The sequence below is a fragment of the Leopardus geoffroyi genome, chromosome C1 (assembly GCF_018350155.1).
Source record: "Leopardus geoffroyi isolate Oge1 chromosome C1, O.geoffroyi_Oge1_pat1.0, whole genome shotgun sequence".
NCBI classification, from domain to species: Eukaryota; Metazoa; Chordata; class Mammalia; order Carnivora; family Felidae; genus Leopardus; species Leopardus geoffroyi.
In genome coordinates, this window is record NC_059328.1 from 105,415,603 (window position 1) to 105,442,983 (window position 27,381).

At 52.5% G+C, this 27,381-nt stretch overlaps 2 protein-coding genes and 1 long non-coding RNA gene across 4 annotated transcripts; 2 read left to right on the forward strand and 1 right to left on the reverse strand.

The window, feature by feature from the left end:
* The first annotated feature begins 3,181 nt into the window (after nucleotides 1–3,181).
* Nucleotides 3,182–13,970, forward strand: ADAMTSL4 (ADAMTS like 4). Of its 2 annotated transcripts, XM_045479048.1 has the most exons (18): nucleotides 3,182–3,312; nucleotides 5,787–5,891; nucleotides 6,078–6,135; nucleotides 6,412–6,764; nucleotides 6,983–7,658; nucleotides 7,907–8,009; nucleotides 8,726–8,862; nucleotides 9,225–9,429; nucleotides 9,662–9,834; nucleotides 9,988–10,099; nucleotides 10,203–10,388; nucleotides 10,584–10,713; nucleotides 11,055–11,259; nucleotides 11,603–11,779; nucleotides 12,070–12,276; nucleotides 12,389–12,568; nucleotides 12,841–12,985; nucleotides 13,138–13,970. In XM_045479048.1, exons 2-18 carry the CDS (start codon nucleotides 5,872–5,874, stop codon nucleotides 13,272–13,274), a joined length of 3,204 nt encoding a protein of 1,067 aa, XP_045335004.1. In that variant the 5' UTR covers nucleotides 3,182–3,312; nucleotides 5,787–5,871; the 3' UTR covers nucleotides 13,275–13,970. The 2 variants fall into 2 exon arrangements, with proteins under 2 accessions (XP_045335004.1, XP_045335005.1); XM_045479049.1 differs by lacking the exons at nucleotides 3,182–3,312; nucleotides 5,787–5,891 and having other exon boundaries at nucleotides 6,675–6,764.
* A 274-nt stretch (nucleotides 13,971–14,244) lies between these two features.
* LOC123598660 lies at nucleotides 14,245–23,961 on the forward strand. Its single transcript, XR_006712741.1, has 2 exons — nucleotides 14,245–14,664; nucleotides 18,884–23,961. It is a non-coding gene; the product is annotated as an uncharacterized LOC123598660 (long non-coding RNA).
* Nucleotides 22,131–26,902, reverse strand: MCL1 (MCL1 apoptosis regulator, BCL2 family member). Its single transcript, XM_045479075.1, has 3 exons — nucleotides 26,215–26,902; nucleotides 25,613–25,860; nucleotides 22,131–25,085 (listed from the first exon to the last, which is right to left on the reverse strand). Exons 1-3 carry the CDS (start codon nucleotides 26,900–26,902, stop codon nucleotides 24,969–24,971), a joined length of 1,053 nt encoding a protein of 350 aa, XP_045335031.1. The 3' UTR covers nucleotides 22,131–24,968.
* Nucleotides 26,903–27,381: the final 479 nt, after the last annotated feature.

Here is a 27,381-nt window from a genome sequence, read left to right on the forward strand (position 1 = left end):
TAATCACTGCTGAGTCCAGAGTAATGTTAGCTATATTATTATTAGGCCACTGTATTAAGTTCAAAGTCAGACAAATTCTCAGCTCATCCTCCTCTTCATCTTCTACCTGTCCTGTCTTCAGAGATACTTTTGGGTGAACATCAACTGATTATATAGCCTTTGAAAAATGCTTCCTTTTATCCTCAAGGCAGTGTCTGCAAATTTAAGCTGGTACTTCACAAATTGCCGAGGCATAGGAAATTCTTTCCTTTATACAACATTTTCAGACCACCAAGTCACAGGAGGTGACAATGATAAATCTTATGAGTTCTTTCATCCACAGCCACTTCTTAATGGAAGGGACTATTTCTGACCTTCAGTTCATGGCAGTTACAAATGTCAAAGGCAGACCTTTTCCCTCCTCCCAGGCTCCTTCCCCCTCTGCTGTGCTCAGTGGCACCCTCCTGTTTGGCAGCTTGCCTCCTCCTAAATAAATGAATGCTGATGGGATGTCACTCAGGGCCACTGAAAGGTCCCCTGACCTAAAATATCTTCCTTTGGCCCTGTGGGCTGGGCGTTTCATCACCTGCATTGTACTCTGAGGTCTGGGCAAAGGGGCTTCCCCTCCAAACCCAGGGCTATAAATATGCCTCTGGGTTAGGGCTGTCTGTTACCAACAGTCCCTAGATAAACCAGCCCTCCTGGGACAGCAGCATTAACCCATTAGCTTCGAAAGCTCTTTAGGGACACAAGACCAACACTGAGGATGGTTTTGTTTGGTTTAACGTTTATTTATTTATTTGTGTGTGTGTGTGTGTGTGTGAGAGAGAGAGAGAGCGCGAGCGCACAAGCGCCAGTGGGGGAATGGCAGAGAGAGAGAGAGGGAGGCCCAGAATCCAAAGTGGCTCTGAGCTGTCGGTGCAAAGCCCCACGCTGGGCTGGATGCTGTACCCACAAACTGTGAGATCATAAGTCAAGCCGAAGTCAGACATTTAACCGACTGAGCCACCCAGGCGCCCCAATGCCAGGGATGTTTTAAGGAGAGGCACAAACTTGAGGCTTGTAGACAAATCTGATCAATAGGTTTTGTGGAGTGTACTTACTGCCTTTTTTTTTTTTTTTTTAAGTTTATTTATTTATTTTGAGAGAGACAGCATGAGTGGGGTAGGGGCAGAAAGAAAGGGAGAGAGAGAATCCCAAGCAGGCTCCGCTCAGCACAGAGCCTGATGAGGGGCTCAAACTCACGAAACTGTGAGATCATGACCTGAGCCAAGACCAAGAGTCAGACCGACTGAGCCACCCAGGCACCTCTGGTATACTTACTGTCTTGAGATTGTTTTCTAGTCACTTGTCAATATTTTAAAACCAGATACAACTTCTCCTAAAAACACAAAAACAGAAGCTCTAGCAACATTGTCCTGAATCCCCACAAAATCACAGAGGCCTCTGGTCCCCAGCCAGCTTACCTACCTGCCCGTAGGCCTCTGGGCTTAGGTGGAAAAGTTGGGAGAGCAGGCCTGGGCATCTGGGACTCATTTGTCTGTTCTAGAACATTCCAATTCAAATATTTAACCCTATAAATACAAAAAGAGCACAAAGTATGAAAAAATATAGATGATACAAAGTAGCTTAAATAGTCCTTGTCTGGAAAGAACTTAAGGATTTATTGGAAAAACAAAACATACATGTTGAACTCCAAATAAGGAAACAGTTCTTAACATTTAAAAAAAAATTTTTTTTTAATGTTTACTTATTTTTGAGAGAGAGACAGAGTGTGAGTGGGGCAGGAGCAGAGGGAGAGGCAGACACAGAATCAGAAGCAGGCTCCAGGCTCCGAGCTGTCAGCACATAGCCTGATGCGGGCCGAACTCAAGAACCGCGAGATCATGACCCGAGCTGAAGTCGGACACTCACCGCCAGGGCCACCCAGGCGCCCAATTCTTAACATTTTAAAAGCTTTTAGATTTTCACTTCCCTCATCTCTTCCAGATTAACATTGGCTTCTGTTGAGTTCAGTGCTTACTTCCCGGTGGTTGGCTGTGTCCAAGTAGCCTCAACTCCCTGAGGCCACAGACTGCCCTCTGTGTCGGCACCAAGAAAAAACAGGTGCTCAAGAAACATGAGGTGGGAGCGCCTGAGACCCCGTGATTTTGTGGTGACACAGGACAATGTTGCTAGAGCTTTTATTTCTATGTTTTTGTTTTTCAAGAGAAGTTATGAAACATCTGGTTTTAAAATATTGACAAGTCAATGGAAAAAAAAAAAAGCTTTAAAATAGTGGGTAGACCTAACAATACATGGCTGTGGTTCATGAGTAGATAGCAAATAAAACGTTTAAACTAATAGTGACCACTTAAGTACTCTATGTCAGACATTTTGTATATGTTATTTATTTACGCCAATAACATAGATAAAGCTTCTGGGTATAAATTCAAACACTATATAAGCATATAGAGCAAAACAGCGAAAGCCTATTTTTCCCCTCCTCAGGTGTGGCTCACTCCGCGTTTGGGGTGCATTCCTCCAGATACGGATGGACAGACATATCTCCGGGCCTATCATATATATCAGATCAGCCCCATTTGACCGGTGGGGAAACTGCGGCCAAGACCACAGAGCCGCACGTCCTGGAGCTGAGATTCAAACCCAGATCCCCTGACTCCTGAGTCAGCGCATTCCTTCTGCTACGCCCCCGTGTGTAAAATGTTGCGGATGAAGAAACCGAGGCTCACAGAGGGACCGGAGCTCTCCCAGCCACACAGGGCACGGCCCAATCTGGGACAGGCAGGAGGGCTGCCTGGAGGAGAGGGCAGGGACGGCCGACGGCTCACCGCGCCGCAGCGCGCAGCCCCCACCCGCACGGGTTTCGCCCACCGCGCTCGAAGGCAGCGCCCCCCGCCCCCGTGCAGGGACGGTCCGGCGGCCGGGGTCCCGAGCCCCCCGCCCCTCCCCTCCCCCCCCCCCCCGCCAAGCCCAGCGCGCGGCCCCCCGGGACGGGGCCCGGAGTGACGGCTGCCTCCGGGGCGGGCAGGGACGGCCCGGATTTCGCCTGAGCCGTCGGCGGGCGCCAGCACACAGGGGCGGTCAGCGCCCGCGCCCCGGGTGGGTGGCCTGGACGCGCGGGGGGCTGGGGGCCGCCGAGGGGCGCGGGCTGGGCGCGTGGCGGGCGGGGCGCCGGCGGGCGGGGGCAGGCGCGGGGGCGGAGCCGCGGCCAGAGGCAGCAGTGTCCCGAGCCGGGCTCAGGGGCCGCAGTGGCCGCCGCGGAGCGAGGCTACCTCCAGGGAGCGTCCGGGCGCAGAAGGGTTAACGGGCCGCTGGGGCCGCGCGGAGCAGGTACAGACCTCCCCCTCCCCCGCACCGGGAGCCCCGGCCCCGGCCGCCCTCTCTCCCCGGGTCCCGTTAGAGCCCCCGCCGCGCTCGCCAGCGCCCGCCCCCGCGCCCCGTGCCCCGCGGTCGCGCCCCAGCCGCGACCCCAGCCCCAGCTCTGTAGCCTCGGAAGATCTTCCAGTCCCTGGGGTCGAATTTCTGGGGAGGGCGTTCTGATCCTGTGGAACTCTGGCCCCATCACCCGGGCGGAAAATCAGCCAAAATTCCTACTAAGTCACGGAGCGAAGTTGGAAAACATACCCAGGACCTCCCCGCACGCGCTGGCGTCCCCTGCTCTCCTCCTCCAGGAGGGGTGTTCCTGGACGGTGTGTGCCCCTGCCACCCCCTCCAGTTCTGGAGATGGGGCTGGGGACCCTGGGAGGGATGCCGACGGGTGCCCCTGATCCAGCTCAGCCTGATGATTAGAAAGGAAGGACACCTGTTGGAATGGTCGTCCAGGACCCAGGAGAGGCTGGCACAGTGAGGACAGAGTTCTGACCCAGGCTAGGGAGTCTCCAGACAGCCCTGAAACATGCTGTTCCACCCCCTGCAGCAGTGACCCATTTCCCAGAAGTGGGTCCCTCTGGGGGTGAAGGGTGTGGCCCTTCCCAGGTCTCCCCTTCTTGATTCTCACTGGCCAGTGTGGAGGTGTGGCCAGGAGGAGCCCAGGTTTGTCCAGACCAGTCTCCAGCTTGGCACCAGGGTGACCACTGCTGACCTCTCCTTTCCTCACCCTGGGCAGAGAGACACACCAGATGAGGAACATGCAAAGGGGGAGAAGCACAAATGTGTGTCTGTTTCTGCAGCGGAGGGGGTGTCGGCCCCCTGCCCAGCTGTGCAGGGGGTGGGGTAGGACTTTTCCAGAGAGGGAGCCAGGCCTGGCCAGGGCTCCAGGAGTTCACGTCACCCCCACCCCCACCCCTCACTTCTCCAGGGAACTGCTGAAGCCAAACCCAGCTCAGGATGGGATTATGTGTACTGGGTAGACCCATAGAGACAGCAAGATACAGACCCTGGGGGGAGCAGAGAGAAGCAGAGGCTGAGAGGGAGTGGAAAGGGTGGGTGCCCAGCAGCAGAGAAGGGGCAGACAGTGATCACACCCCCATTTCTCTTCAGCATCAAGGCACAGAGTCAGGCAGAGAGCTGAAGGCTTGGGTGGACCATTGGCCCTTCTCTGGAGCCCCTACGCCCCCATCAGGGTGGAGCTGGTGACCTCAGTGGCCAGCCCAGCCCCGGGGGGGGGGGGGGGGGGGAGGGGGGAAGAGCAGCCATCAGCAACCCCTTCCCAACCCCAAGCAGCTGAGGTGACCCTGTGCACTCAGGCTCGTCCTCCGCAAACCTTCCCTTACATTTCCACGTCTTGGGGTCTCAGGGAGGGGAGTGGGGCTGAATGTTGCTACCCCCAAGCACATTCCTGCCCTCCCCTCTGCCATTTTCCTGCCCCTGAGCTGGCCCACCTCAGCATTAGCTCCTTGGATTCCTCTCCCGGGTGCCTTTCAGATCCAACAGAAACATTTTTTTTTTTTTTCCTGGAAAGCAGAACTAAGAGCGGGTTGAGGAGTGGGGGTGGGGAGGGCTCGTGGGAGGGAGCTAGGGGCTGGAGGGGTGGGGCAGCTGTGGCTTTGAGACCAGGGGAGGTTTCGGAGCTCCACCTCCCTGCTAATGGAAGCTAGACTTGAGGAAGGACTTCCCGGCTCCTCAGAGTGCGAGGTGTGTGACTGGGGAGCAACGGCCCCTCTGGCTGCATCCCTCCTGCCCGGGGGCCCCCCTGCCCATCATGGTCGCACCTGAAATGAGCCTTCCTTACAGGGAGGGGTCCCCTTACATCGCAAGGGGAAAATCACCTGCTTCTCTACAGATTAAACCATTGGCCCACTTAGTTTATCCCTGGGCTAGAAAGTGTTTGAGGCAGAGATGTGCCTGGGGCTCCAGAAGGAGCTTAGTTTTAAAGGGAAGAAAATGCTGGGAGGCAGGTAGGATATGGAAAGCCCAGAGCGGCCTCCTGTCACCTCCTCAGAGCCGGCATCTGGCATGTCCTCGCCCAGGCCTCCGTCCTCAACCGTCTGGGACCCCTGGGAGGGCGGGAGGTGGGACCAGAAGAAAATCATCTTAGGGGAGATGTGCGCGCCTATGTGGCCTGTGTGGCCTGAGCTGGCCTGGAAACAGCCCCTGGTTGGGATGGGGGAGGGGCTGAGGAGTTCCTGCAGGCTGAGGGGAGGGGACTGGGCCACAGTCGGGAGGCCGAGGTCAGACCCCCACCCTCCAGTCTCGGCAGGCGGGAAGGGGCAGCATTCCTTCCCGCTCTCACCCTTAGTGTCAGAAAAGGGTGGGACCCCCCCCCCCCGAACCTCCATCCTCATTCGATGTCCTGAGGAGCCACCCCTGCCAACCCCAGCTCTCTGGAGACTGGAGAGGTAACCACCGGGCTTCTGTCCCCGCAGAGCGCGCCCCCTGCACGCTCAGATGCCGGAGTAGCGTGTTTACTTCCGGTCCCCTCTCCCGGCCTGGGGCTTCAAGGGAGGAGCGATGGAGAAGTGGGCGGGCAGGTAAGCTGTGGGGCTGCCGGCTGGGGGGGCGGCTCTGCTCCTGAAAGTGACGGATAGGCCACTACTGGGCGGGGCGGGGGCAAGTGATGAGTGACTTCTGCTTTCTGAGAAGCTGGCATCAGGATGCGGGGAGCCTGCTGGGGGTGGGGGTGGGGTGTTGTGACACCTCCTCTGGCCGGTTTGCAGGTCCCAGTTGTGCCTGATGCTGCTTCTGTCCCTCCCTGAGCTCTGCCTGGATCAGGAGGTAAGCCAGGCACCAGAGGCTGGGACCCTGCCCCCTCCCTATCTTCCACCCCACTCCTACAGGCCTTGGAGTGATGGCCCCTTTCGCATTTGCCCTCCCAGCCTCCCTCCCACCCCCCAGCTCACTAACTCTTTGCCAAATAACATCAAGTCTCACCTGTGCTACCGAATGTGCCCTCAGGCCAGTAACAACAGCCCCAGCCCTCAGGCACTGGAGTGGATACTCTGCACAGTTACGCGAAACTCCTAATTTTGTCTGACCTTTTTGTCCACATAGGTGTTGTCTGGACACTCTATTCAGACACCCCCTGAGGAGGGCCAGGGCCCTGAGGGCATCTGGGGTCCTTGGGACCAGTGGGCCTCTTGCTCCCAGCCCTGTGGAGTTGGGGTGCAGCGCAGGAGTCGGACCTGTCAGCTCCCTACAGCTCAACACCAGGGCCTGCCCTTCCCACCCCGGCCGCCAAGACACCCAGAAGCCCTGCTCCCCCAGGGTCAGGGCCCCAGACCCCAGACTTCCCGAGAAACCCTCCCCCTGTACAGGCCACAGCCTCGGGGAAGAGGTGGCCCCTTTCGAGGTCCTGCTTCCCAGTTAGGGAGAGCAGAGGCCCAGGAGATTCCAGCAGCTCGTAGGTGAGGCTGGGATCCAGGGAAGGGTGGGACTTGGGTCAGGGGCGGGGCTTGGGACTGAGGGACCGGGGGTAAAGGATGCGTGGCAGCGGGAGGCTTATCTTTGGCGCTCAAAGTAGACGCCGGGAGGACGGGGGCGGGGGCGGGGGCGGGCCGGGGAAGAGGCCGGGTCGGAGGGAGCTGGCCCGAGCTGTGACCGCGTGTCTGCTACACCTTCTCAGATCCCGAGTTCGAGACCCCATCAAGCCGGGAATGTTTGGTTACGGGAAAGTGCCCTTTGCTTTGCCACTCCATCGGAACCGCAGGCACCCCCGGAGGCCGCGCAGATCCGAGCTCCCCCACACCTCAGTTCTTTCATCCCTGACTCCAAGAACAGAGCCATCTTCCACAAACCACACAGCTCAAGCTCAGCTCCCTCCTACAGAACCGTCTTCCCGCCCACTGTCCGCCCCAGAAGAGCCCCGAAGCCCCCATGCTGCTCAGACAGAGGGGCCTTCTAGAAGCAGGCCTGCCCCCGCACGGCCCCACCCCAGAGCCTCTGGCACAGACATCTTCTTGTCCATCCCCTCCCCAGGGGACAGTAGCTCTTTACACATGCCCCCTCAGCCAAGAATGCCAAATTCCCAGGGTCGGGCCAGTCTCCAGGTGCCAGACAGGCACCCTAATCCTTTCCTTTCTGCCCCTCGGGGCAGAGGTCACCAGAGCCAGGAGCACTGGAGTCCTGGGGGAAATCTTCAAGGGTCCCTCATGGAGCCTGCCCCTCACTACCCAGATGGCTGGTTGCCTCTGCTGAGTTCTAGTCCCCACTCCAGTTCCCTCTGGAGCCTCTTTGCTCCCAGTAGCCCTGTCCCAAGATGTTCTGGGGAGAGTGAGCAGCTGAGAGCCTGCAGCCAAGCGGTGAGTTCTTCCTCAGACCATCCCCTCCCCAGACTTGCAATTCTGCTCCCCTGACCCTGAGTCTGGGGCCTCGGCTTGTCAGATCGGGACCTGAGGGAGAAGGGCCTTGGCATCTGACCTCCTCAGGGTAGGGGCCTCGGAGCTCTTCCACAGACCCGACCTTCCCTCCCACACCCCCAAATCCAGCCCTGACCCACACCCCCATTTTCCCCCCCAGCTTTGACTCCTCTGTATCCCCCCCACCTCAGCCCTGCCCCCCTGAGCATCCAGACCCCCGGGCCCTGCAGTGTTCAGCCTTTGACTCCCAGGAGTTCATGGGCCAGCTGTACCAATGGGAGCCCTTTACAGAAGGTGAGGTTTGTAGCCCCCCCTGGGGAAGCTGAACTGGCTTAAGATTGGGGGATGGCAGGAAGAGGGAGATACCCAGCCCCTCTAGATCTCCTCTGGAGGCCCTTGTATTTCCCTTTTGTGAAATATTTTCTTTTATTTCCCAGGGCCAGGGCCAGGGTGAAGAGACAGCACAGGCACAGAAAGGGGAGTGGGTTTCCAGACAGGACGCAGCTGTCAGATGACGATGGGATCATCAGCAGAGGGATTGGGCTGGGAGGGGGAGTGTCCAGAGGCACCTTCTGGCTGGCCTCCTCTGGGAAGTCCATCCCAGGAGGTGGGGTCGACATGAGAGGGGCAAGGTCAGGGAGACAGCAGGGCGTGGTGCACCGTGGGCCCTGGCTGCTGTAGACCACCTGTTCCCAAGTTCCCATCCACTTGATTTTAGGCCTGTGTCGGCTTGATGCCAAGAAACCCCTTTGTGAGCTCGCGTGATCATAGGTTTCAAGTATCTCCTCTCTCACGATTCACAGCCTCTTCACTGGTCTCTGTGACCTAAACTGATCTGACTCAACTTTTGTGTGACCCTCAAAGGAACCTTTGAGAAAATACAATTGTCATATTCCCTTCATCCTAGTGACATAGTCAACCTCAGGATGCCCTATAGCTAATTGGGGACCTTTGCCAGCTGGCCTCTCGCCAGGGACCTCAGCTAACCAACCTTCTACTCTGTTTCTTAGTTCAGGGCTCCCAACGCTGTGAGTTGAACTGCCGTCCTCGTGGCTTCCGCTTCTATGTCCGTCATACCGAAAAGGTCCAGGATGGGACCCTGTGTCAGCCTGGAGCCCTAGACATCTGTGTGGCTGGACGCTGTCTGGTGAGGGAGGATGGTGTGTCTGTGTGTGTGCACACGCATGCACACACACACATAGGCATGCACACACAGTCTCCTTAGTCATCATCACAGAAACAAAACGCTAGGCTGAGATTGCACAGAGGAAAGTTCTTCCCTGCCCAGCTGGAAGTGAGAACAGAACCAGGAGGTGAACTGTAGGAAGGACCCCCTCAGGCATATACACACTTCGGTGGAGGCTGGCTGGGGCTGGTGGGCTGGCAGAGAAACACATTCTCACTTGCAGTAAAGATCAAGGTGCAGGGCAAGCTGGAGAGTCCGAAGAGGATGAGGCTGGGGTGCAGTGGTATCTCGTCTCAAGCGGCCCCTGCCTCACTCTCCCCCAGAGCCCCGGCTGTGATGGGATCCTTGGCTCTGGCAGGCGTCCAGATGGCTGTGGGGTCTGTGGGGGTGATGATTCCACCTGCCGCCTCATCTCAGGAAACCTCACTGACCGGGGGGGCCCTCTGGGCTATCAGAAGATCCTGTCGATTCCTGCTGGAGCCTCCCAGCTCCAGATCGCCCAGCTCCGGCCCAGCTCCAACTACCTTGGTGAGTTCTCTGGATTTCCTGAGTCTTGGGTCTCCATTCCATTCCTGGTCTCCTGGTTCAGCCCTCTACACCTGCTCTGAACACAGCAAATGGGCCAAGCAGAGAGAAGTCGGGGCCTCCTTGCCCTGTGGAGAGAGCGAGAGAACGGGGGCATCTGGGGCTCTGCATGGCTTAGGGAGTGCTAGGAGAAGGACATCACGACTGATCTGGTGTCCTGATCTCCAATCTCCAGCCCTTCGAGGCCCTGGGGGCCAGTCCATCATCAATGGAAACTGGGCTGTGGATCCCCCTGGGTCCTACACGGCCAGTGGGACTGTCTTCCTGTACAACCGTCCTTCTCGAGAGGAGGGCAAGGGGGAGAGTCTGTCAGCCAAAGGGCCCACTACCCAGCCTGTGGATGTCTACGTGAGCTTGGGGCCCAGGAAGCTGGACTGCTGGGGGGTGGTGGGAGGCTTTCCCTCTGAGGGCAAAGCTGTGGGTCTCAAGATGGAGGGAAGGCGAGTGGTATGCCCTTCTTGCTTCCCCAGACAATTCATTACCTTCTCTTTCTCTTCCCAGGTGATCTTTCAGGAGGAAAACCCAGGCATTTTTTATCAGTATGTTATCTCTTCACCTCCTCCAGATCTTGAGAGCACCACCCCAGAGCCCCACCTCCCCCACCTCCAGCAGGGTAAGACTCTGCTTCCCAGACCTGGGAGGCAGGGAGGGGCTGAAAGGGGAGTCTGGAGGCAGTGGGGTGCATTTGATTCGTCTACTCCACTGTCCTTGCATAGAGATTTTGAGGGTAGAGCCCCCACCCGCTTTGGCGCCCCGCCCTGCGCGGACCCCAGGCACTCTCCAGCGTCAGGTGCGGATCCCCCAGATGCGCGCTCCACCCCATCCCAGGACCCCCCTGGGGTCTCCGACTGGATACTGGAAACGAGTGGGACACTCGGAGTGCTCAGCATCCTGTGGGAAAGGTGAGACTTTGTGTACCAGCCTGGATTCTGGGCACCCGCAGCCCAGATCCCTGACTTGGCACGCCTGATCCCACACTCAGGAGTGTGGGTCCACACCTTGACTCTGTGCCAAGTCAGATTCCAGTGCCTGGGGCCCCACTGACGCTGGGCTCTGAGCCAGACTGCCTCCCCTGGTTTCCTTCTCATCCCTTTCAGGTGTTTGGCGCCCCATTTTCCTCTGCATTTCTCGTGAGTCAGGGGAGGAACTGGATGAACACAGCTGTGCCATGGGAGCCAGGCCCCCAGACCCCCTGGAGCCCTGCCACGGTCCCCCGTGCCCTCCATAGTGAGTATGACCCCCAGGGAGGGCTAGGGTCCTAAAACACAGCAGCTGTCCCTGCTCAGGATCCCACCTGCATTCTGGGCCCAGTACCAAAGGTCTCCTGGCTGCAGACAGACAGCATGTCAGTAGAAAGGTTTACATTCCCCAGACAGCAAGAAAACCCCGGCAGCCTGAGCCCCACAAGGGAACTCAGATTCCAGGTTCTGAAGATGCTCCTTCTCTGCAGGGCCTCCCCACCCCAAGCCCATCATCCCTTGCCCCACATATGGCAGCCCCACGCATCTCTGTGTCTCTGTTTTCTTCCTCTGCGTCTCTGCCTCTCCCCTGCCCCACCACGCTCACAGCTGGGAGGCTGGCGAATGGACGTCCTGCAGCCGCTCCTGTGGCCCTGGCACCCAGCACCGTCAGCTTCGCTGCCGGCAGGAGTTTGGGGGGGGTGGCTCCTCCGTGCCTCCGGAGCGCTGCGGACATCTCCCCCGGCCCAACGTCACCCAGCCCTGTCAGCTACGCCTCTGTGGCCATTGGGAGGTTCGTTCCCCCTGGAGCCAGGTGAGTGGGACTGGGTCAGGAGGCTGCCAGAATGGGAAGGACCCTAGATGAAAGGCACCAGTGAGTTAGAGCAGTGGTTTTTCCATTTTTTTTTTTTTAATCAGCAGAAGCTTTTTGACTGACAAGATCTCTTGTGAGACCCCCATCTATAAAGCAGATAAGACACTGAACCAGGGGTTCCAGCCCAGAGCCACCTGCTCAGCCTGCCCCTCAGCGCATAAAGCCATGTAACTGCCCAGTTAGGGACGAAAGGCAGGTCCTGGTTCCCAGGCCACAGACCTGGAGCTGGAGGCTAGGGAGGAAGCCTGGGGGTCCAGGCTCTGGGATGCTCTCTTACCCTCAGTGCTCTGTGCGGTGTGGGCGTGGCCAGAGGAGTCGGCAAGTTCGCTGTGTGGGAAACAACGGTGATGAAGTGAGCGAGAGGGAGTGTGCATCAGGCCCTCCACGGCCCTCCAGCAGAGAGGCCTGTGACATGGGGCCCTGTACTACAGCCTGGTTCCACAGCGACTGGAGCTCCAAGGTGGGCCCTACACCCCTTATCCAAGCCCCACGTCCCTGGTGCCCCACACCCAGGACCCTTCTTTCCAACACATGTCAGTACGCATAGTACACGTCAGTAGCCCTACTGTGTGCTAGATGCTGCTGATGCCAGAAACTCAGAGCTAAGTGAGCAAAGCTCACATTAGGGTCCTGGATTCCCAGCACAGGTTCCGCTTATCTGGCTGGTACCCTGGGCACTCCCTAACTCTGGGGATCCAGGACATACCACCCTCACCTCTCCTCCTCCCCTACCCATCACCTTCTCAACAGTGCTCAGCCGAGTGTGGCACAGGAATCCAGCGAAGGTCTGTGGTTTGCCTGGGGAGCGGGGAGGCCCATGGGGCAGGCCAGGAGGAATCAGGAGCAGGGACCAGTGAGCAGAGCTGTGCGCCCGGAAGCCGTCCCCCTGACATGCGTGCCTGCAGCTTAGGACCCTGTGAGATGACTTGGTGCTGGTACACGGGGCCCTGGGCTGAGGTGAGCCAAGAGCCTGGGAGGGGGGTGCCCATTGGTGGGATTCCCTGTGGGCCGGTGGGAGTGATCCCTGTTCTTTCTGCCCCTTGCACACCCTCCCTTTCCTGTGTATCAGTGTTCCTCGGAGTGTGGCTCTGGCACACAGCGTAGAGACATAATTTGTGTGTCCAAACTGGGTACTGAGTTCAACGTGACTTCTCCCAGCAACTGTTCCCACCTGCCCAGGCCTCCTGCCCTGCAGCCCTGTCAGGGGCAGGACTGCCAGGACCGGTGGTTTTCCACGCCCTGGAGTCCGGTGAGTGACTGGCTCCCTCACCCTGCTCTGCATGGACTTCCAGGGAAAGGGGGGCTCCTCTAATGGTATCCCCACTGCGTCCCAGGATGAGGCCAGCTGCGATGGTTTACCATTGTCTTACTCCCTATAGACGTGGGGGACCTGTCCATGTGGGATTTCACAGTGTTCCAGGAGAGCCCCCACCCCCCATACTACTTTCAGGGAAGGTGGTGGGGTTCAGGAGGAGCCTAGGTCACAGCGAAGGTCTGATTTGATAGTCGGGGTCTCCCCAGTGTTCTCGCTCCTGCCAGGGGGGTGTGCAGACAAGGGAGGTCCAGTGCTTGACCGCCAACCAGACCCTCAGCGTCCGATGCCCTCCTCACCTGCGGCCATCCAGGAAACGACCCTGTAACAGCCAGCCCTGCAGCCAGCGCCCTGGTAAAGAGCCCCTTTTCCCCCCTAACCCCAATACACTGGACTTAACTGAAGTGTGGGGGAGATGAGAAAGGACCAGTGGGAGTGGGCACTGCACCTCCAAACGGAAGGGTCTGGGTGACTGTCTTGTGCCCCCTGGCCTCCTCTGTCCCCAGATGATCAGTGCAAGGACAGCTCTCCACATTGCCCCCTGGTGGTACAGGCCCGTCTCTGCGTCTATCCCTACTACACAGCCACCTGTTGCCGCTCTTGCGCCCATGTCCTGGAGCGTTCTCCCCCAGAGCCTGCCTGAAATGAGTCCAAGAGACCCTCTCCTCATGGTTTCCACCATCAGTCACCCACCCATCAGCCCACTCTATATCCTCTGGCTCTCCAGCCTGCCCTAGTCTCACCAGGGATGTCCCCTAGGGTGGTTGCGGGCGGCAAGATAACCATCACGATGTGTGTGTGGCTGGGTCTGTGTGTGGTTGAGGGGATGTGTGCACATAGGCCCCACGTGTGTATCTGGGTCCGCGTGGATGTGTGTGCTCACACACATGTATTCTCAAAAAAAGAGGTTAAACTGAAGAGGAATGGGGAGGGACCATGCCTGTTTCCCTGAGACTTTTCTAGGCTGAGAGCTCCTTAGTAATCCAGACTGCCTGGCGACTGGCCTCTCCAACCCCAACTTTGTGCCCTGCACTTCAGTTCTCATGTTCAGGCCTCACATCTTCTAAACCACCCATTTGTCCTCCAACCCCTCCCCCCATACTTAGTCTCTCTATCCCTACCTTTCATAATCAGCTAGGATGAGGGTCAGCCACTGCCAATCCTGCTTTGCCCCAGAAAGAGAGACTACCTCCCCAGAGCAGGGACCAGCTGGGTAGAAGATGGAAAAAAGAAAGGCTAGAACAAGACACCCTAGCCCCTGCTCCCGCTCCCCACCTCCTAAAATGATTCCCACCCCAGAACTAATTTATTTTTTATTAAAGATGATTATGACAAATGAGAAAGAGGTTCTTTATTGTCCTGATGGGAACCTAGCGACTTGGGCCACCTAGACAAGCAGTGTGAGGTCAGAATGAGGGGTGGGAAGGGGAACAGCGCCTAGAGCCCAGGCCGAGAGTCTGGGCCCAGAAAGGCCAATGAGTGAGCCCCAATCATGGGAGAGGATCCTGGCCAACCTAGGCCCTGCAGGTTGGTCACTGGCCACTAGAGGTCACCGCTTCTCCCGCTTTAGGTAAAGAGTTGGAAGCTTGCTTCCAGAGCTGAGGAGAAACTGCAGGGCCTATGGTGGGTTTCTCAGTAGGCCGAGTCTTTCTATAAAATCTCTTGGAATCTAGTAGCCCTGCTGTCAATGGCAGCTGGCTTTAAAGGTTTTTTTTTTTTTTTTGTTTTTCCCGTTCTCTTTTTTTGGCCCTGCCTGCCTCCCCCGTCTTTTCTGCTATCACTCATTTATTTCTCTATTAGGATCTTGGTTTATTATTGCTTTTGCTAGGGTAGGGGTAAATGAATTGATTTATGCCCCTCCCCCTTCCCTCAGCGGAAACGTCTGGAGGAGGAGGAGCCTGGCCTGGCTCTAGGGGTTGAGGGCGGGGTTGAGGGCGGAGCCAAGTCAGTACTGGATGTCCTGCCAAAGACACATTCTTCAGAGATGTATCACGCTTGTCTCCCTCCCTCCTTCGCCCTTGTCATCTCTCAAGGTAAATAGCTTGCTAGAGGTGGTGTGTGAGTGAGCAGCCTTTTACATATAATACAGATCCTTTCCCTGACCCCGGCAATTCTGAGGTCTGAGTGCAGGTCTCCACTTCCGGAAGCTACACTTCCAGGGGTCCCTGTGCCTAGGAGAGGAAGGGGGATGCAGTGCAACAGAAACAGATTCATCCACATTAGAGGCCTCCCTCCTCCCATCCCTGTACCTCAAGTCTGGCCAAGTAAGACCGTTAATAAAGGCCTGCGGAAACAACTGAACTCTGCTGTTTCCTGAACACATCAAAATCTCATGAAGGATACCAGGACTTCTCTAGCAGCTCCCTGGTGTCAGTCATACTGCTGCCTTGGGACTTAGACTCTCCCTGGGTTGGAAGTGGCTGAGAAGGAAGACCTTGGGCAACTTCTTGGGAGGGCAGTAGGTGAGGAAGGAGGCCAAGGGAGTGAGGGAAAGGAAAATGAAACTAGCCCAAAGGGAACGAGTGAGGAAAGAGGGTACAAGGCAAGCCCGATGTCATTGTCTCTGAAGACCCTGAGCCTCAAGAGGAGGTGTCAGACATGTTCCTCTCTGTAGTGAACCTGTGAGGGGATCAGAGATGGGGGGGGGGACCAGGGAAGTGGGGCCTGAGCCAGCCGGGTCGATACTGAGAGCTGAAGGCGGAGTCCTAACATGGAGGGAGGGGTGACAGTGAGTAGCAGGGGCCCTCCCAGCGATTCCTGGAAGCTGCAGCCTGGGCGGTGGCCCCAGCTCAGCTGACTTCCCTGAAGTTCCCCTCCCTTTTAGGGCCTCTCAGGGCTGTTGCTGGGCAGGTTTGGAGTTTGGCCTGAGCCTGAGAACCAATCACAGGTGGGCAATGCAGCCACAGCCCCTCTTAGGGTTCCCCCAACTTCCGCACCTCCTTGCTCTTTCTGGTTGCCCCTGACCTCCCTCACAGCGACCAGCCTCTGACTTCTCAGGATATGGGCTTTTGTTTGGGGGTTTCCCCCTGTCCCCTTTCATTTTATTTTAGAGAGAAAGAGTGTGAGCTGGTGGGGAAAGAGAGAGAATCTCAAGCAGGCTCCATACTTAGCCCAGAGCCTGACACTGGGCTCGATCCCACGACCCTGAGAGCATGACCTAAGCCAAAACCAAGAGTCAGACCCTCTACCAAATAAGCCACCCAGGGGCTCCTCCCCTTTCATTTGAAAGCTAAGTAGGATTCAGTGCAGCCCCTAAGGATTCTTTCCTCGGGTCACTGAAGTCAGTATGGGGTCAACACGGAAGCTTTCAGGAAGGGGAATTTGACCCTGAGCAACCCTTTTTCCTGGTCCCATAGAGGGTAGTAGTGTGGCCAGACACCTCTCTGTTGACCTCTGAAACCCTCTAGAGGGACTTGGGAGAGAGGAAGCTGCAAGCCAAGGCCAGAGAGATGTGGTAGAGGGGCCTCTAGGCTTGGTGCACTGGGGGGAATTTAGGGAAGGACTCAGAGGAACTGGACCCCTGAGAATTGAGGTGGGGGTGGGGTGGTTATAGGAACAATCTTGATATGCACAAGAGAGAGCAAGCGTGCAGAGGCCAGCCAGTGTCTTGCCGAGGGCTCCTCATTTCTCAGTGTGTGTGTGGCAAGGGGGAAGGAGGGGGTGAACTTATGAGGTCTCAGTTCAGTTAGGTCAGAATTCCTCTCCCCTCCCCCAACCTAGCTTCCCCAGGGTAACTACCCAACCCAATCAAGCTGCAGCCTTCAGACTAAATTTATCTCCTAGACTTCCCCACCCCCCTGGGCCTCCTTGCAAGCAGGTGCTCACAGCTGCAGGGGTGAGTCTGTGGAGACCCATACTCCTCACCCCAGCAGCTTCAGTGCCTGCTAACTAGGAGTGAGACAGAGCACAGGGTCCACTGGCTGGCCTCCCGGCATGTCATGAGTGTCTCAGCCTTGAGGCTCCCTCTCTCAGGAGTCCTCGAGAGCAGAAATATGGTTGGAGGGTCTAGACAGTGGGAGGGCGGAGGGATAGAGTGGGAACAACATGCCAGGAGAAACTCCCCTCCAAATTCTCTCCGACCAGATCCTCTTTAATGTCTCCCTCTCCCCTTCTGCCTAGTTTTACAGATAGAGACTTCATTTTAACTTAACATGCTCCCCCAGCAGAGTAAGCTGAATCAGGGAGACCTCCCCTCTCCTTGCACTACTGAGAATCAAACCAGAATCAGAGATTGTAGTTTGGGCGTGAGTGGTGGGGCTGGAGGTTCCCACATTCCTACCCTCCTCCCAACATCGCTCAAAACCACCATCTCAGGTGCTGGGAAGCAGCTGGGTGGGAAAGTTAGAGCAGAGGGGGCATATTTGTCACAGGTAGGTGATGAAGAGGTGTTAGCTTAAAAGGGTGGGGGTTGGGGGGACTCTTCCACAGGAAGTAGAAAGCCTCAGGAAAGTACCTAAGTCTGAGTCGATTGAGAGCAATAAACAGGTTGCGTTAACTTCAAACTAGACAGCACAAGTTCTGACTCTGACTTTGGGCTCCTTGACCCCGGAGACTGGGGAAACTCTAGGAGGTATTTCAGGGTTGAGGTCTGAAGGTAGAATTTGAGGGAGGAATGTGCAAGAGTAGTCCAAAACAAGGTGTACATGGGTATGGCAGGCAGATCCTAGTGAAACAACCAGCCACATGAGCTGAAGGGGAGGTGCAGAAGGAAGCAGATGGACCAGGAGCATTTTCTCAGGCAGCACCAGAGAGCTGCTGGAGTGGCCTGGGAAAGAACCTCAGTAGTTAGAGGAGGAATGGGTTCAACTTCAGGCTCTCAGGTTGGGGTTAGGATGTGCATGCCGTACTTTTTCCGTGCCTTGCCTGTCTTTCCTCTCCACTATTACCAAGCTCTTCCAAAGCTGTTGTTCCTTAAAACTGAAAACAAGCCACCTCATTTCAAAACACACACACACACACACACACACACACACACACACACACACACACCACAACCTCATTTCGACATGAAGTTATTTCCCTATTTCTGTTTCTCTACTTTGCCTGATGAGGGATTTCTGAGAAATGAAGAAATGTCACCTCCCACAACCTCAGTCTGCAGTTTTGTTTTTTGTTTTCTGAGATGAAGAGAGGGTTAGAGGAAAGGAGTATACTGCTACGCATACAACATTAATTCAAAACTTGACCACATAAGAGAAATGCCCTTCCCAAAGCCCATCAGCCTGGGTGGGCCCACCTTGCCTTAGATCTGGGCTTTCAGGGTCTCAGGAAATAAACAAGCCATCCTCTGAGGAAATTTCAGTAACAAAGCAGCGAAACCTAATAGCTGCTCTTTACAGCAGCCCAGCTGTCCCTCCTGGCCACCATTCCCAACAAGGACAGACGGTGGGTAGGAACTGCTCCAGGAGTGGAGGTGTGAGCTGAGGGTGGGGATTCATGAAAGATCTGAGCACAGAAACCTCCAACGCGAGGTTTCCCAGGTGAAACCCCTACCTCTCTCTGAAGTCTCAACACCTGAGAGACAGCTCAGCCAAGTAGGGGGGACTCAAATGGGTAGCAAATTTTTTGAAACCAGCTCCCCGTACTAGACAAGAAAATTAACCTTTTTTTGGGGGGATGGGGCACAGAACTGAAGACATTTCTTAATCAAAAGAAAGTGGAAAAGTCATCTAATCCAGGATGAAACCTAACAGTTAAACATTCTTTTCCTTGTCTGCTTCCTTGGCTGGCTTTCCCAGCACACCTTGTCCCAGGCTAACTTGAATAAACACACACATGTGACCACATGAGGGCGGGAAGAAAACCAAGTGGGGGTGGTGAAATTCTGAATGGAATGCAGCCCCAGCTAGTTAGGGGGCCCAGGCTAAGACCTCTGGCACTGGCTGCGGATTTATACAGGCAGTGAAGCCAAAACAATGAGCTCATGGGCAAGAATGCAGCCTGTGGGGAAGACTGGGCAGTTAGAGCAAACTGGTTTTTTAACCAGGATGGGAATAGCTGTAATCAAGTCTCCCACGGGAACGGGATTAGGGAGAGTGGAGCCACCATTCAGTATCTTGGGGTCCCGTTAAATAGCTTTGGGAGGCTGTCCTTTATTAAAAGTCTGTTCTCTAGAGCGCACAGCACTCTTGGGTCTGACTTGGAAAAATTGGTTCCTTTGCCTGGTTGTGTGAACCTGGGTGGGTAAAGGACAGATGGCTGGTGAGGGAGTTATCCCAGGTGAGGTTCTGAAGACGACTTTATTCAAAACAGCTGGATTCAAAGCAGGTCTGCCGAAGCCAGCTCCTACACCAAGATCCAGGGACGGCTATAATCCGAGACCGAGTGTATTCAGGGCCACCACTGATGTGACGGTAAAACAATCAATGGGATCTATCTTCTCTGCTTCCCAAATAAACACGGTCCACCCAGCTGTGTGTCATTTACACCAAATTCAGACTTTTAAGACCAAAGACACATCTTTTTTTTTTTTTTCCTCCACCAGGGATTTTCCATCTTTTTAAATGTTATTTATTTTTAGAGAGTGAGCACACGCGAGAGCACATGCACAAGCCAGGGAGGTGCAGAGAGAGGGAGAATCCCAAGCAGGATCCGTGCTCAGCGTGGAGCCTGATGCAGGGCTCAATTCCAGGACTGTGAGTTCATGACCTGAGCTGAAATCAAGAGTTGGGCTGAGCCACCCAGGCTCCCCTTGTTATTTTTATATAAGGCCACAAATGGAAGAAACTGAAGAGATACATTCAGTGGCTATGTATGATGAAGGGGAAGGTAGGCAGGGGAGGAAATGAGAAGAAAAAAAATGACCTAAACCTCCCCACCCTCCCCCTGCACTCCTGGAAGTTCTTTCCCAACTCCATGCTTCTGTGCATGTTTGTTTCCTACTCATTCTTTAAGGTTCAACCTCAAATGTTTCTTTTGAACCCTTGACCATCTGCTTCCAGAAGTGGTCACCCTGCTTTGTTCCACCCTTTATCTTAGAATATCTTTATCATAGCACTTCATGAAATGTACTCTAATTATTTTCATCCATAGTTATCACTCCTACTAGATTGTAAGCCAGTAAGCCATCTTGGCACAATTGCTTTCTCATTATATGGTTTTGTGATACATTCAACTCTTCAGCCTGAGAACATTCTCTTATATAACTATACTACAATACACTCAAGAAATGTAACATGATACAGTACCATTTAACTTACTGCCCATATTAACATTTCCCTAATTGTGCACACTAGAGCTTTTTTCACCAAGGGTCCAATCAAAGATCTACCATTAGTTGCCATGTGTCTTCCCACTGTTCCTTTTTTCTTAAGTAGGCTCCATGCCCAATGTGGGGCTTGAACTCACAACCCTGAGATTAAGAGTCGCATGCTCCACTGACTAAGCCAGGCAGACGCCCTTTTCCCTAGTTTTTTTTTTCTGACAGAATTTGAGGGAAAGAATTATTCTCTTTATAATTCCAGCATCCAACAGTGCAAGGTAAATAGCAAGTAGTTCACTGACATGTAATGGATGAAGAGACTCAACAAACATCTGGCTACCTAGAGCTCATTAAATGTCCCAGCTCATTACACAGTTGAAACGTTCTTCCTAAACTTCTTACTAAACGGACAGTAATCCTTGAACAGGAAATAGGAAGGCAAAGTGAGTTAAGAATACAGAGACCAATGGCAGAAATAAGACCTGGAAATGGATGCTTGGAAGGGGTAAAATCTGGAGTAGCTTTCTTGGCCCTCACAGATTTCCCACCAGTTAAGAATTACTATTCTATTCAGGTAAAGAAAGGAACTGCAAAGGGAAACCAGGTATGCTGTGGGTACAAAAACCTGCCACAGGTACCCTTTTTACCTCACAAGAATTATTAGTAAAGAACACTGAATTCTCAGCTCACCTGGCTAACGTCAGTTGGTAGAGCATGGGACTCTTGATCTCAGGGTTGTGGGTTCGAGTCCCATGTTGGGTGTTGAGATTACTTCATCTTTTAAGTAGGCTCCACGCCCAACGTGGGACTTGAACTCATGACTCTGAGATCAAGAGTCGCATGTTCTATCAACTGAGCCAGGTAGGCGCCCCAAAAATAAAATCTTAAAAAAGAAAAAAAAAACCCCACTGAATTCTTAGGTCTGTTTCATCTGCCTGGAGACAGATTCCCAACCCCCTTCTTTCCACATGCTTCACATAACTAAGATAACACTGTAACAACTCTGAAACCAAAGGTCTAAGTTTTCAAATCTGGAAACTGAGAAGCCTTTGAACAGTGTGGTAGGGTTCAGAAGACAAAGTTCTGTAATCAATGAACAAGTGGGGCCAAAAAGAGCTAGGAATAATTTAAGATAGATCATCTTGAACTCCAGGAATAAACCACCCATGCTCTGGGAATCTGGCTGGATCCATGCTACACACCAGTTGTACAAGTTACTTCACTTTAACTTTTGTAAAACCCACCAGCTGTCACAACTGCTTTAAAATTTTCTGAAAGGAAATTATATGAAGCAAGAGGTAGCTCTAAAGTCACAAAAACAGGAACTGAAAGACAAAGTCTTGGTTGTGTCAAATGAAGGGAAGTGTTGATTATTTTGACTCCCTCGGTGACTCATGTTACCTGGTTACCATTTGAGCCAAGTTTTTAAGGTGTTAAACTAAGGAACATGACCACAGAAATGGCCTCACATCACAATCTATCAATGGGAGCAATAGCACTGTGTACAACTCAGCTGGGGCCAGGATTTGGGCCCTTGGGTCCTAAGCTACCCTCCCCTCAATTTTCTGCTTAGGAGTGCATTAGTATGTAACCACTTTCTTTGTAAGGATAAAAAGTTGCATTCTTCTGGTAGTCAGGCTCCAGAAAAAGAGGAGCTTCCAAGCAGAAAACTGCTTCTAAGTGCACAAAAGCACAGAATCCTGTTCATACAATTGGCATCCGGTGCTCAGGGCTTTTAAAACCAATATGCAAACTTCATATTTGCACATTGCCATGGTGATTCAGCTCCCTTTCTTTCAAGGTAGTTGAAGACAAGATAGAGTTTCTGAAATTCAAGTGCTTACTCTCCACTTCCTTTTTGAGAGAGGAAAGAGGAAAAGTACTGAAACAGTACCAAGAATCTTATCAAAACTCTTAAACTGTGGATATTAATTCTTCTAGCTCCTTCATCTGAAAAGGTTGAGATGGGGAGATACAGTAAATGCAGTAACGAAACAGCTTACCTCAAAATTATACCAGCACATGGTGACTAAAAGAAAAATCAGGATTTTTGATTCTCACTTAAAATGTAGAAGAATTACTCCAAAGTACCACAGTAATACATTTCAAAACTCAACACCCCTGATTTCAATGAAATGGTTACTCTGAAGGGAACTATCCTTTGCCCGAGAGCAAATTAGCTTTATGGGGCTTTTGCTGGTCAACTCACCTATACTTATTTGCTCAGCTGACTTCCCTAAAAAGGCCTAAGTGGGGGGAAGAAGACAATAATCGATTAGAAAACATCCATACCACACCTTGCATTTGAATAAAAGGTTTATTATTTTCTTCTCAGGAAAAACAGGAAGTCAGGGAAACACACTACATTTTACAGCCCATGTTAATTTGTAGTTGGTCCTAACCCTTCCTGGCACAGCTGTCAATAGCATGAGCTCTTTAACCAGAACCAAGATGTTCGCCCCCAACAGAGTGTGCACGGACACTACAGGACTGCATGTTTTCCCTGAGAGACAGAAGACAAGTTGCTGAGAGCCAGCTTTCCACACAACCCTCCCCTTCCATTCTGGAGGATTTGCCTGATCTATGCAGCTAGCCAGCACTGAGGACACGTGCCTCCTCTCCCTACAAAACCACCCAACCTTCCCCAAAGCACTTGGGCTAAGCCCTCCAAGCCCCTGACCCAAAGTTTCAACTAAGATCCTTCTCTATATTTCAGCAGTCACACCTAGAAAATTGGGGTGGGTTCCCTAAACTCCACCAATCTCCATCTATGCGCTTATTTCCACAAGTGGATATGGGGAGACAGGCCTTTTAGTCACCTTTACCAGATCTTCAGATTAATTAAAAACTACATAAAGTGCTTTCAGGTCCTTAGAGATAGACATGACATAAATAAGTGGTTCATGATCAAGAACGATAAATACATAGGTAAAAATAGCTCTAGCTAGATGACCTTATGGCTCAAGGATGGGCAGGCAGGGCAATCCTTCCCTATTTATTACATTCTTAGTCATTTTATTCATGCCTGTTTTCATCTGGAGTCCACAGACCAAAGGTTACATTCCAAGGATGAAGCTTTCAAATGACCCTAGATCCACTACAGAAGCTTTCTTCAGTTTACCAGTTTTTATAGAACTCTGAGGTCTAACAGAACCCATCCCTTTCTGTAATTTTAAATGAGCTTTTTCAAACATAAAGGAACCTAGAGAAAGTCACACCATTTGTTGTCCCCCTTCTCTGAAAATTCCTAAAGGGACTTTAAAAACTTTTCCCCCAAAGATAGGATAAAGCAGTAACTGAAAAGGTACCAATCAAAGGAAAAGGGACTTCTCCACCATATGTCTCTCATGGTCATGGCACCCACTGTACTACCTACCACCTCCCAAGGATAAAATTCATTAAGGATGAAGGTCTGTCTGTGGTCTCCTGGGGGGTTACTTAGGGTTCATAGTGCCAAAAACTAAAAGGGCCAGTAGGAGTTCAGAGATGGCATGGTAAGGATGTAGGAATTGATATAACTATTTGTACAGGGAGAACAAGCAGCAAATACTTCAAGGAAGTATAGAAAATAAACAGTAAGTTTGATAAAACATCAAGCCTGAAATCCAAAGAGATGCCAATGCAAAAATTTGAACAAAGTTTGGGAATCATTAATAGAAATGAAACATAAGTATTTGTTTTATTGATAGGCTTAGACCTGTGTTTAACAAGCAAGCCTAATAATAGCACCATGGTTAGACTATAAGCCTGCTTTTCCAAGCCATTTTACAATTTATTAAGCAAACAAGGGATCAAATGTCTCTCATACACCTGATGTGATCTTTTTATACACATACTGCTAGTATGTCCCATTTGGAACAGCTGAAAATCTTTTAGCAAAAGCTTTGAAGATGAGCTCATAAACTCAATTTAAATTTCACCACTAAATTAACTCAAATGGAAAGAACTGAAATGAGTAGCTGCCCAATCAGAACCCATTATTTCTAAGTCACCAGCCGGCACCGCCCACCAAACTTAAAACTCCACCTTGACTCACTTATTGAAAACCTACATGTAATGAAGTGAAAGGATGAATTTCCATTCAATTTTTCAATCGCAGTTAAAAAAAAAAAATCTAAGGAATACTTACCAAAATCAGATAGGAAAATTAAAGTCTGCACAGTTATGAATCAGAATTGTTCCACTACAACCGAGTTGCATACACTTACATCAACTGGTTCTGTATACAATCTATAACTGACCAGGACAAAATTTAGAATAGAAAAGCTGTAAGAAATAGATTCCTAACTACAGAAGTTGGAAATTTCAAACGGGTATGAAAAAATTAATGTATTTTGAGACTTTTCATCCCTTTACATTTCAAATAGACTTTCTGTAAAAATATATACAATTTTTACAGACAAATACATTTACAAGTTGTTTTTGTCTTAAAAATTGAGGATATTTTCATATTTGCAACTGTCATTATTGAGCCTTAAGTCAAGTATTCTTGGCCATTACTAGGCTAATAAACTAAACCACTCAAACCAAGCCAAAGTAGAACAGGTATAAAAAGTCCTGAGCACTTGGACTTTCTATTCAAGAAGTACACCTGGGAAAAGCTAATTGCAGAGAAAAAAGCTTCCCTTCACACTCTGTTGTACAGTACTGAGGCTTCTAGTCATAGTTCTATTACCTGTAGCTTAAATCCATTTTATACAGATCACTGCCATTGTTAGTGCTTCTCTTTTAACACTATAAGAAGTTAATTATTTCAGTGGACATTTAATGGACTCTATGACTAGCCTGGCTACTGGCCACTCTCCTGTTCTAGACAAGGAAATCAAGTCTCTTCAAGCCTACCATCTTCACTAACTCTAAAAGTCCTCTTCCATGGCCCCCCAGTTTGCCTGTTGCTGAAATTGAACCTTGCTTTAGACAGTGACTCTTCAAGGGGGACTACTTTTCCCCTGTATTTATTCCTGTTAGCCATAATCCTCTTGCCACTTGCTTTTCTACGTTGCTAGAGTAGAACTCTTGGAGGTTACAGCCTGGACAGCTTGAAGTCCAACTTCATAAATACATTTGATTCACAGCAGTCGTTATGTGATTTTGGTGCCTGGGGTTGGTTAAAAGTCAATTATTGCACTTAAAAGGCTATCTTATTAGATATGCCAAACCAGCTCCTACTCCAGCAACACCTGCAAAAGCCAGCAGCACATTTCTGATGCCACCTTCTAGGTCCTCTACGTGGAAGAACTCCACAAACCCATCCTAGAAAACAAAAAAGAAAAGTACATTTTCAAGTATGGGTTTCCAATGGCTTAAAAACACTAGTCATAAAGAAAGATGAATTAAAATATCTAAGGTTTCCCCCCCAAACATAATGAACCAAATATTATTTACACCAGACAGCAGAAGACAAATGCGGGGGGGGGGGGAGGGGGGGGACACTCAGAAACGTTGTTTACTATCATCCGCCCAAGTGATTCTTATTTTTTCATAATTTGTATCCACAGAAGAGTATCCAGCTGAATTACAATACCAAAAACAAAAGTTTCAACAGCCAGTAAAACAGGCTACAGAACCGGGATTTTTGATGCAAGAATTCAAGACAGTCATACCACACTATCTCTGTGAGCCCCCTACTTAAATCAGTATTAGGCAAACCGGTCCGTAAGCTAGAGCCTGAAACCTGAGTTGTGCATCATAAAAAGCTTGAGATAGCCCCAGACCTTCTTTATAAAATCCTTCATTCCATTTCCATTCCAAGGCCCCCTTCGACCTTAAAACAAACTTACCCAGCCTCTTTGTTTGACTAGCCAGTCTCGTTTTGTCCTTACAAGAACATCTGTGATGCTTTCTGCTAATGGTTCGATGCAGCTTTCTTGGTTTATACTCTTCAAGTGTTTGGCCACAAAGGCACCAAAAGAAATAAGAGTCACAATCCTGCCCCAGTTTGTTACTCCGTCACTGAAAACATGGACCATCACTCGAGACAAAGATTTGACATCGTCTTCGTTTTTGATGTCCAGTTTCCGAAGCATGCCTGAGAGGAAGAAAAGCATGCAGGTTCTCACGGCCTCCTTTGTCTAAACCGGCGCATGATCTGCCTGCCCACCCACGGCGGGGGAAATCGCTATTTGGGGTCCACAGAAATCGGGCCGACCCCAGTTGAAAAATGACATCCCACCCTTTCCGGGCTTTGAACAGAGCTGCCATTTCCACAAGAATTAAGATGGGCGGAAACAATGACTCACAGCCAGAATATTCTGGTTTCAGAAATAGATTGCGAGTCGTTTCAACACTGACTTGTTTTCGGTTTCCACCCCCATTCGGTGGGTAAGTCCGGGGACAGGTGAACCAGGGCAGCGCAGCCTCCGCGACTAACCAACCCCCTTACCTTGGAAGGCGGTCTCGTGGTTGCGCTGCACGCCGTCCCCGACCCGTCGGAGGGTCTCTAACGCCTTTCGGCTGGCCGCCCCAGACCCGCCCAGTGGTTTCGCGTCCTTGGCGCCGGTCGCCTGCTCCCGAAGGTACCGAGAGATAATCTCCAGCGACTGCCGGAACAACTCGTCCTCCTCCTCCTCTGCTGGGGGTGGCGTCGAGGGCAGTGAGCCGTCTGTGCCGGGGCCACTGCTAGCCTCCCCGACCAACTCCAGCAAAGGCAGGACAGCCGGCCGCTTCCCCAGAGGTTCTGGCTCGTACCCGTCTAGCTCCTCTTCGGGCGACATGATGGCGTCGGCGGCTGGGCCTTCCATCTTTTCAGGCGGCGACGCACAGCGGGTGGCCGCGAAGAACACCAGCTTCGGGGGGGTCGCGGTGACGTCGGGGCCCTCGGCACCAATGGGCGAGGGCCGCGCGACCCTCCGGGCGTCGGGCGCGAGAGTGGCTGGGGGGCTCGCGCCGGCGCTTCCGCCAATCACCGCACCGGCTTCCCCTCCCCCTACCTCTCGCCTGGCCGTGGCCTCCTTCCCCACAGCCACAAGCCGCCCTCCCGAAGAGGAGGCGCCGCCGCTCCCGGCCGCCAACCCGGCTCCCCCACAGTAGAGGTTGAGTCCGATTACAGCGTTTCTCTTGAGGCCAAACATCGTAAGCTGCTGCTGCTGCCTCCGCCGCCGCCTCCTCCTCCTGGGTGAGAAAAATGGGGGAGGCCCTGACTCCTCAGTTGAAGGAAGCGGAAGTAAGGAGTGAGAGAGGGCCTCCTATATCAAGGTTTCAGAGCCAGTCCTACTCGGTGACGTCAGCAAATCTTAAAAAAAAAAAAGGTACTCCCATAAAAGGGGAAAGGGGAGGAAGCTTCCCTAGAGCTGCGCACGGCACCTCACCGGCCGGTAGGGGCGGGGCTTTAGGGCTGGGCGGGGTCTTCCGATACTCGGTGGGCACGCGGTGGGTTACGTAACGGCGACCCGGGAGATGGGGCTGGTGGGCTCGAGTTCTTCCGCTGCGCCGATGTGGGCCTGTTAATGGCTGCCTAGCTGCTTCCCAGGCTCCTGGTTTGCGAGCCCCAGCTGTTGCTTCTATGGCGGAGGCTTTTTCTTTCCGCTACTAAAGTCTTACCCATTGAGTC

What these genes read in the sequence shown, in the direction of transcription:
- MCL1 (XM_045479075.1), bottom strand. Translation starts at nt 26,902, where the DNA reads ATGTTTGGCCTCAAGAGAAACGCTGTAATCGGACTCAACCTCTACTGT. An exon ending in CCACGAGACCGCCTTCCAAG is followed by an intron (nt 25,861 to 26,214) that starts GTAAGGGGGTTG and finishes TCTTCCTCTCAG; the next exon opens with GCATGCTTCGGAAACTGGAC. An exon ending in TAGTCAAACAAAGAGGCTGG is followed by an intron (nt 25,086 to 25,612) that starts GTAAGTTTGTTT and finishes TTTGTTTTCTAG; the next exon opens with GATGGGTTTGTGGAGTTCTT.
- ADAMTSL4 (XM_045479048.1), top strand. Translation starts at nt 5,872, where the DNA reads ATGGAGAAGTGGGCGGGCAG. An exon ending in GTGTGGCTGGACGCTGTCTG is followed by an intron (nt 8,863 to 9,224) that starts GTGAGGGAGGAT and finishes ACTCTCCCCCAG; the next exon opens with AGCCCCGGCTGTGATGGGAT. An exon ending in GGTCCCCCGTGCCCTCCATA is followed by an intron (nt 10,714 to 11,054) that starts GTGAGTATGACC and finishes CCACGCTCACAG; the next exon opens with CTGGGAGGCTGGCGAATGGA.